This window comes from Eurypyga helias, unplaced genomic scaffold (genome assembly GCF_000690775.1).
Source record: "Eurypyga helias isolate BGI_N326 unplaced genomic scaffold, ASM69077v1 scaffold9331, whole genome shotgun sequence".
Lineage (NCBI taxonomy): Eukaryota > Metazoa > Chordata > Aves > Eurypygiformes > Eurypygidae > Eurypyga > Eurypyga helias.
The window spans coordinates 1-9,165 of NW_010228907.1; the positions used below are offsets into that span (position 1 = coordinate 1).

The following is a 9,165-nucleotide window of genomic DNA, read 5'->3' on the forward strand; positions in this document are numbered from 1 at the left end:
TTCTGTGATTTTATGATTCTATGACTCTCTCCTGTGAAATGAGGGTTGTCAGAGACTGTGGTGCACTCAGAGGCAGTGTAAAAGGTGCTATGTAAATAGTACAGATATACAGGTCTTGAGAGCCACGTGAAGCAGTCTAAAGACTTATGTGACAGGTTGTGGCTGTCCTGTGGTCTCCTCTCATCTGGCTAATGAGTGTAAAGCAAAATTGCTATTGGGATGGAAGAGCCTCAGGCAATGTTTGAGTCCTATGCTTGAGTAGTTACATTTAAAACTAGGGTGATTAGCTGGTGCTATGGGGAAAATCACTCAATACACATCAGGGTTTCACAGCCCTCTCTGATCCTGCCCTCATGTAAAGGTTAATGGATCCATGAACTGCTGGCACAAGCAGACCTTACCCATGGACTCGCTGACAAGGCAGCCCATGAGGAGCGCAGGTCTAATGCCTGGCTTTTCACCAGTCCCCTGCAACTACAGCATGTCTCCCTGTGGATTCAAGGGAGGGAAGACTGCTGTCTGCTTCATCATTAGCTGCAAATTTTACCTGTATTTCATAAGTTTAATTTATATTGAAGGCTGTGATTTTGTCTTCATATCTCGGTAGTTTCAGAGGAATGTGTTATTAGGCATTAGATATACAGAAAGCAATTTGCAAGATTTGGAGTTTCTGCATGTCTTGGCCTAAATCCTCACGTAGGGAACTCTTCTCACCACACTTTGCCTTGCAATTTAAATTACAAGAGATGTGCTGTCCTCCTCACAGTGGGGCCATGCAATATTAGCTTCACACACCCCCTTTGTCCGCCATCAACAGCTGCATTTCAACAGAGAAGTAAGTTTGGTACGAAGTTTGTTAGTACAAACCATCTCATTGTATATTGTAGCGTGATTGCAGTGCGATTGTGGCTGAAATGGCTGAGAACCAGCAACTCTTGAAACAGAGCTGCTGAGGCTAGAGGAGCATAGAGAAATGATGGGATGTTGTCACCTGCCTCTGTCCCTACCATCAAGCAGATCTGGGTCACCATAACAGGACAGATACAAGCACTGCATCTCAGACTTGCAAACTAGGGAGCGTCTTGCCAGACTTCTTGTTTCTCCAGGTTCTCAGCCCCTGAGACCCTGGTGCTGTCAGGAGGAATCACAGAATGGTTTGGGTTGGAAGGGACCTTAAAGATCATCTAGTTCCAACCCCCTGCCATGAGCAGGGACACCTTCCACTAGACCAGGTTGCTCCAAGCCTCATCCAGCCTGGCCTTGAATACTTCCAGGGATGGGGCATCCACAGCTTCTCTGGGGAACCTGAGAATCTCCATGAAGAAAATGGATAAAAACAAAGGGGGTGAAGGGAGGGGGACAGCAAAGGGCAGTTGTGTTGTGTGAGCTCTGCTGGTTCACCGGGCTTGTGGAAAATTTCATGCTGTGCATAACAAGTTTAGTTTGCTCTCCAATATATACCACTCTTTATAATGCTCAGCAATTTTGTGCCTGGAAATTGAAATGTTGCACATATTTAGGTTTTGTTTGTTTGTTTTGTTTTGTTTTGTTTTTTTTGCTAGGGGTGGTATATCCTCAGGTGTGATAGAGAATCCCCTTTAGCTGATTGCCATTAGTGTAGCACAGTGAACAAGACAGCCAGTTTGGGTGTGAGGCTGGCAACACCAGCTAGTAATTTATACCACATTACACAGCAGGGCAGGAGCAGCTACTGAAGTGCTACCTAAGTAAATAGTCATTTGCGTGGCTGCGATTAAACCTTTGGAAGTATTTCCAGCAGAGCATATAGTGCTAATGAATCTCATTATTACTAATTGCCAAGCAGCGCCAAGTGTATGGGGAGACCTTGCCAGTCCGCTCTCTGCGGTCGGAAATCTTGCAGCCATACCTTAACATGGGCATATTTTCCACCGTGAAGATGAGGAGCTCCTTGAGATGAGCTCTGCGAAGTGAGTCCGCTCAGATGCAGCATCCTTCTCTCCTCCTCTGCTGTGTGCCTGTCATCCTGAATATTTCAAGCCTCCAGTCTTCCTCTCTTTCTCCCTGACCTCACTTTTACCGTCTGTTCTCACTTTCTTCTCTCTTCAGGATTAGCTCTTTGATTTTTTTTTCTCCCCTCCCCCCCAAGGCTCCTAAAGAAACAGAAAATAAGAATATCCAGAACAATACAGATCATCCCTTGTCCAGTTCTCCTGGCTTCATTTCTAGAGATAATGCAGAAATGATCAAGCCAAATAAGATCAGTCCATGAAGTTTCTATCACTTTTTTTCCTCCTCTTCACCTTATTAATATTGCAGCTGTCACACTCTATAATCTCACGCGTTAGCTTTGCCCGGGCATGCCGCTCTGTGTTGATTCGTTTATTTTAATCAAAGTTTTGCCTCCTGATATTTTTCCCTGTCCAGGCTGGAACAGAGAAAATGAAATTTCAACAGAAAACACACACAGAAATCGTTAATATTTGAACTCCAGAAAGATCTCATTTATTAAACATTTTTTTTTCATCCCTCTGGGGGATTCAGAGATGTAGTTTCTTTGTGTGTTACTTTGGCAGTAATACTACAGCATTTCCCCATGGGCTTCTTTAAGTGCTCTCAAGTGTACACTAATAACCCTTTGCCTTTGGCTTTGATGAGTATAACACACACTTAGTCACAGGATACGCTTTGGGTGATGTGGGGTTTTTTTAGGTACAGGGTTTGGTTTTTTTTTTAATTTATTTCATTTTTGGGTTTTTCTGGGGTGTTGTTTGGGTTTTTTTGTACAGCTTACAAGAAGACGGTTTGTTACTGTTTCAGTATGAAGTATAGGAGCCTTCTGCTGCAGCTCTGGAGTTTTAACAGATGGAGAATATTAAACCTTCATATATATATATATATCAGAGTGTAAAAGGATTGATTGTCACACAGCAAGACACTAAAAACTGGTTGTTGTTTTTTTTTACTGAAGCATGTTTCCCTCACGATGGTAAATGGTTCCAGAAAGACACTGACATACTGATCATCTACTCATATCATTCTGGGTGGCGGATGCCCTTATAGACAATTTAGAGATTGAAGGGCTTGGAAGTACATATTAAAGAAAATTAAAAATCCAATCAAAACAACATAATAAAAACAGGAACCAGAATTGCAATTGCTACACTAAGCACTAAATCTTGAATGGGGGTGTTTGAACAAGCTGTTTGTCAAAGTTTAACAGAAGAAACCTTCTCCATTCCAGGGTGGAAAAGGGAATATTTCTGGTGAAGGAGAACATGGGGTGATGTCATGGGGTGATGTCATGGGGTGGTGGGCTCACATGGCCAAATTCAAGGGTTCCTGGACCAGTGGGTACTCAAAAATGTTAGAAGCAGTAGCAAGAATAGTTTCCACATCTTGAAGGTGGAGCATTAACGGTGGAGCAGTCTCAGGTCTTCACAGCATTGTGGGCTGTGGGACATTTATAGTCCCTGGGTGTCAGATGATGCCCACAAAACCTTTCAAGCTGGAGAGAGGAAAAATCAATGCCTGTGGGAGAGGGCTGCCTAGTTTGGACATTCTGGTATGGATTGTACCCTCTTCTCTGTTCCCTGCCAAAGCTATATGCTTTCACTATATGGAGTATGTGGACAACCTGTAGGTAAGATCAGACCCAAGGGATCTGCCTATACTCGTTTATGCCAGAGGAAAATTGACAGTGCAAGTAGCCACCTTCCTACGTTGCCTTATTTCCTGCAAGACCAGTGCCTCACTTGCACTGCCTGGGTTATGAGAGCCTGGGTTATGCCATGGCCTGGAGTCAACATCCCCATTTCAGAGCTGCCTAGTCATGCACATGCCACGTCTTTAAGGGGTGCAGGAGCTGGAGATTTTTGTGTAGCAATGAGCCCATGAAGCAGCAATTACTGATGATTTCAAAGTTTTCTTGGTTAAGCTTTCACTGTGTCTTGCCAACCCGATCCCTCAACAGCCAGTTCTTTCTCAAGATCTATTAATATCTTGTGATTTACCTCCATATAAAGTATGTTGCTTTCTGACTCTCCCTGGGCGTATGGAACAGACGTCCCTTTTCAAGGGATTTATCATCAATTACAAATAATGCAGTGTAAATAAGTTTTCCAAGACCTTCAATCATGCTCATTAGCTTGAAGCTTGCTCATTAGCTTGAAGATAATGATACGTGGGATCAAATTTAAATCTACCAGCCTATAAATTTGGGAATGCAGAGGCTTGCTTAGGTCCACAGCTTTAACAAGTGAATGTGAAGCCAGTATAAGACACTCAGATATTTGAGGCAAAGCCACTCAGGGTTTTACAAGTAGCTTTGTGTGAACTAGGATCATGATTCAAGCTCTCATATTTTTAACCCAGACATTACTCAACTTAGTCTTTTTTGTTCCTTTAAGGGGCTATTTTAGACCCACAGGGGAGTAAAGTATTCAAGAAACACTCTCTTCAAGGAAAATCACAGGGAAACATGAATGTTAAGGTTGTTCTTCTGGGAAGAGATGCTGTTTTTAGCTGTGGACTCCTGTCATCTTATCACACAGTATCACACAATACTTATCACACAATAATCAGATCTGTTCTTATCTCAACTCTCTCCAGCCCCACGTTGGGCACAAAAAAGAACTGTCCTGGTTTAACCTTATCTGGCAATTAAGTACCACACAGTCACTCGTTCACCTCGCCCCTGTCCCCCAGTGTAGGAGGAGAGTTGGAGGAAAAGACAAGGAAGCTTGTAAAGTTAAGAACTATGTAATAATTGAATATAGCTGAAAAATATAGTGATATTACTAATATTAACAATACAACTACTAATAACTAATTAAAATAATAGAAAATAGAACATATGATACAATTGCTCACCACCTGCTGACAGACACAAAATCAGGTCCTGAGAAGCAAGAATCCAAGCCCCAGAGCACCAGAGTGACAACCTGGACTGGGGGAAAAATCAGCCGACCTCCCACCCCACTAGCAAAGGAATCTGCCCCACTGCTAAAAAACTAACCAAGAGCAAACAAAGGAGCTAACAACCCAGCTATCAAGCTAGTCAAAGTCTTAACGACCTCCCCAGGCTACTTCCCATCTCAGAACTGCACATGTGCCCTGAGCCTGACCATGTAATGAAATACTCCTTCAGCCAGGCTGGGCCAGCCCTCAACACCGTGAAGAAAAGGAGCTCTTTCCTGCCTGAAACCAGCACAACTCCCTAGGTATTTTTAGTTGCACATGCATCAGGTGCTTTAGATAAGAGTACCTCTGGAGACTGCAAGTCCTGTGTAACCTTAGAGCCCTCCTCATTAGAGTTGTTTGGGAAAAATAAACAAATCAAAAAAAGAACCCCAAGCAAAACACAACGTGGCAGATGTGTTTATTTTAGTAGCTCCACCTGTGTTCATCAGGCCCATTCCTGCAAGGTGATCTATGCAATGACATTTCTTCCTTCTACTCCCCGTAAGAAAATATCAAAATCCTGTCGAACATCTATACTCACATGTGTATGTTCTGCTACAGATTCTTTTGCCTTAAAGATTAGAAATAGCTCAACAGAGTAACTTCATCTGTGGCTGGCTATTAGTAAGAATAAGGGAGAAAAAGGGGATGATCGACAGAGAAATACTTTTTTAGCCCTCTCAATTTCTCATCTTCAAGAAGAACGTGTTTACTGGTCTACCCCAAATGTATCTCAGGGTTACTCAGGATAACTGACATGTATTTAATATGCTGATTTTCTGTGGTTGGGACTTGGCTGAAGCTACAGAGGACATGAGACAGGATTAAATACACATCAGAGAGATAAAAAAGGTACGTCTAATGCAGGAAGGCAAAGACGCCTTTGAAGTCTGTGGGAGGTATGCCTGTTCCTTCCAGCTCGGAATTTGTATCAGATGATTTAATTCTTTTTAAGACTGTATATTAAGAGGCTTTTTTTAATAGTGCAGCTTTAAGCAAGTCCCTGAGTAGTCTCTAGCAGAACTACAGTGTTATACTTCTGCTGTCTGTGTCATGATCAATAATAGATCACCAACTCCACTGCTCAGTGTAAAGTGAAAATGCCTTTCTCCAAAAAGACTATCTGTCCAAACAGGATTTTTTTCTCTTTTTTTTTTTTTTTTTATGTGTATTTAGAATAGATAGATAGGTAGATTCTATTTTGGTAGAATTAAGTCTCTCCATACATCTATAATAGATGTAAAAGTGAACAAAGGGATGTTAATTCAGGAGGATATTCTGTGGCCACATCCAAAAAAATGAGAGGCATGCTGGAAAATTCCAAAATGTGTTTTTAAATATCATCATCCAGTGCAAGGTGCCCAAATTGACTTTAGAAGTACATTGTTGTTATTAGGAGCTGCTATAATAAGCAGAATCAACCAGCAGCCATTTCCTAATGGGGTTTTATAATTGCTTGTTGGATATTTCTGGTTTTTGGCTCAGAGCCTTTTATTCTTGTTGCTAACAGAAAAAGTGTAATAACCAGTCGCTGCAGCCTACTGTGGAGGACACCATCCAAGTTAGGAGAATATGTAATGAGCAGCTTTGATTCACATTCTCTTACTCTTTAGAAAATAATTCTAGTCTTTAAAAGGCTCCATGCACCACTTAACTCAGTAATTGGCAAGAGGGGATGGAAATACAACATTCTGAAAGCAAAGTTGCACATTTCAGATTACTCTGAGAAGAGAGCACACAGAGTGTGTTCTTTGTCACTTATTCATAACTTCTTTCCAATACTTAATAACCATTTGCTATCCGGCAGTTGGCAGAATCTTGCTCTGCCTTGCGTGAAGGGATACCACCTTGATGGGCTCCGGTGTATGTCACAGACACAGTGACTTGAGGCTTTTCCACACCACATTCTAAGAGTTAGGCTGGGCAGGAATTTAATGACTGCAGGACAGGGTAATACAGATGCTTTTCCACTCCACGGGGGAGAGATTTCCAAATGAAGGTGCCCACAGGGTCGCAAAAATTATATTGTCAGGCCAGCTTTCCCCTATCACATGGTGCAGCAGTCTTCAGAAAAAGCATTGTGAATAGGTCATATTTTACCTAACTTCAGGTGTTTACAGTGTTGGTGTCTGTACTCAGTACCCATGGGTGTCTAGGTTCCTATTCAAGTCACTGGTATTTAACATGAAGGTCATCTAATCAACTACAAGCATCTGTGGTAGGGGGAGATGCCCTAAATTCCACTGCTTACTAGTGCATCATTGGGTATTAAGTATGGTTGGGTGGAGAAGGGAGGGAGGGGGAGAGGAAGGAAGAGAGAGAGAGAAAGAAAGAGAGAGAGAGACAGAAAGAGCGAAAGACAGAAAGAGAGAAAAGAGAGAGAGACAGAGAGAGAGAGAGAAAGAAAGAAAAGAAGAGAGAGAGAAAGAAAGAAAGAGAAAGAAAGAAAGAAAGAAAGAAAGAAAGAAAGAAAGAAAGAAAGAAAGAAAGAAAGAAAGAAAGAAAATGAAAGAGAAAGAAAAAGAAAATGAAAGAGAAAAAGAAAGAACGAAAGAACGAACGAAAGAACGAACGAAAGAACGAACGAAAGAACGAATGAAAGAACGAAAGAACGAAAGAACGAAAGAACGAAAGAAAGAACGAAAGAACGAAAGAATAAGAGAGAGAGAAAGAGAGAAAGAAAGAGAGAAAGACAGAGAGAGAGACACAGAGAGAGAAAGAAAGAAAGAACGAAAGAACGAATGAACGAAAGAACGAAAGAACGAAAGAAAGAACGAAAGAACGAAAGAAAGAACGAAAGAAAGAACGAAAGAACGAAAGAACGAAAGAACGAAAGAAAGAACGAAAGAACGAAAGAAAGAACGAAAGAAAGAACGAAAGAACGAAAGAACGAAAGAACGAAAGAAAGAAAGAAAGAAAGAAAGAAAGAAAGAAAGAAAGAAAGAAAGAAAGGCATTATGCAGAGTAGCTTTAGCTGTCATCATTTTTATCCTAGACATAGGATGTCATGCCAAAATGCGAAGCACAGCAGATTCTCCTTTGTGTGGCTTCCAACTGCTTTCTGCTTTTTCAGTAATGCTAAAATTCGAGAGAAATCATCTGACCTTAAATGTGTTGTTGTGGTCTGCTAATCTCAACTCTGTATTTTCAGTAGAACTCATAGTTATTGAAAGGAAAGGCACTGTAGAACTGACAGTTTCTCTCAATTTACTTAACCGTCTGTAGTCATCCAGGGGTTTATGCTGAAAGAGTATTTTTAAGGTACAAAATCTGGCTTTCTAGTTCACTGAACACATGGAGAGCCTTTTGTTGACATTATCTGCACTGTATCTTCAGGGAAGACAGTGAGTTTATAAGTGGTTTGTGAAATTCACATTCAAAACTCAGGGAAGCAAACAAGCAGAGAGATAAAACATTCCTGACAGGACTAAGTTCAATATTACAAAATGGAGAAGAAAAAATATTCTGAGGGAACGGATGCATTAGGGAATTTAAAACGAGAATTAAATAGGTTAGTTTCTCCAATGCTTCCATATTTTTATGACGAGTTCAATTATGCTGAGATTATTAATTTTTAAAATGATTAATGTAAGATTATATTGGAACAGATAGATTGTTCATTACAAATTACTTGTTTTATCTCATCCTTGACAACTACAGTGTCAACTCTTGGAATGTTTAAATTTTGTTCTTGCTGGAGGAAAGGGAAAGTTTCTATTCTAGACAATCCTGTAATTTTTTTATAGACACACTTAGATATTTGGACCATAATTTGGGCACCGGAACTTCATTATCAGTTGCTAAAAGATGTCACGTATGTATGGTGGAACTTGGGTAAAGTTCTTTGCCTCTGTCTGAATGCTTCCTGTGCAAACTGGAGGTACAAGTTCTCTGGTTCATCATGTTTGTTCTTTAATTACACCATAATCTCTCTGGGCGAAGTGTGACAAGATGACACATTATTTAGGAAAAAAAATGGTGAATTCAGGTTTGACTTAGTTAACATACAATGCTAAAATCAAACAAAATCTGAGTGCTTTTCCTTTTTTTTTTCTGTTTGGAAGCAGAATAACATTTGTAATGGAATTTCAAATGATTTTTCTTTTAGTCTAATCAGGCCTCAAAAATCTTATGGTAAGCTATGATCGGATCTAAGTCAAAGTGCAGTGCTGCACTTATACTGGGAGAATTTTTAGCCAACCAAACCAGCCTATCTCCTTTGAG

At 40.7% G+C, this 9,165-nt stretch overlaps 1 protein-coding gene across 1 annotated transcript; it reads left to right on the plus strand.

The window, feature by feature from the left end:
* Nucleotides 1-7,372: 7,372 nt before the first annotated feature.
* On the plus strand, nucleotides 7,373-7,840 carry LOC104505624 (putative uncharacterized protein DDB_G0271982; the record flags this gene model as incomplete). The annotated part of the gene is made up of 2 exons (XM_010160199.1): nucleotides 7,373-7,435; nucleotides 7,604-7,840. Coding segments are annotated over 2 exons (300 nt in total), but the record flags the coding sequence as incomplete, so codon positions are not given.
* Between the last annotated feature and the right edge of the window lie 1,325 nt (nucleotides 7,841-9,165).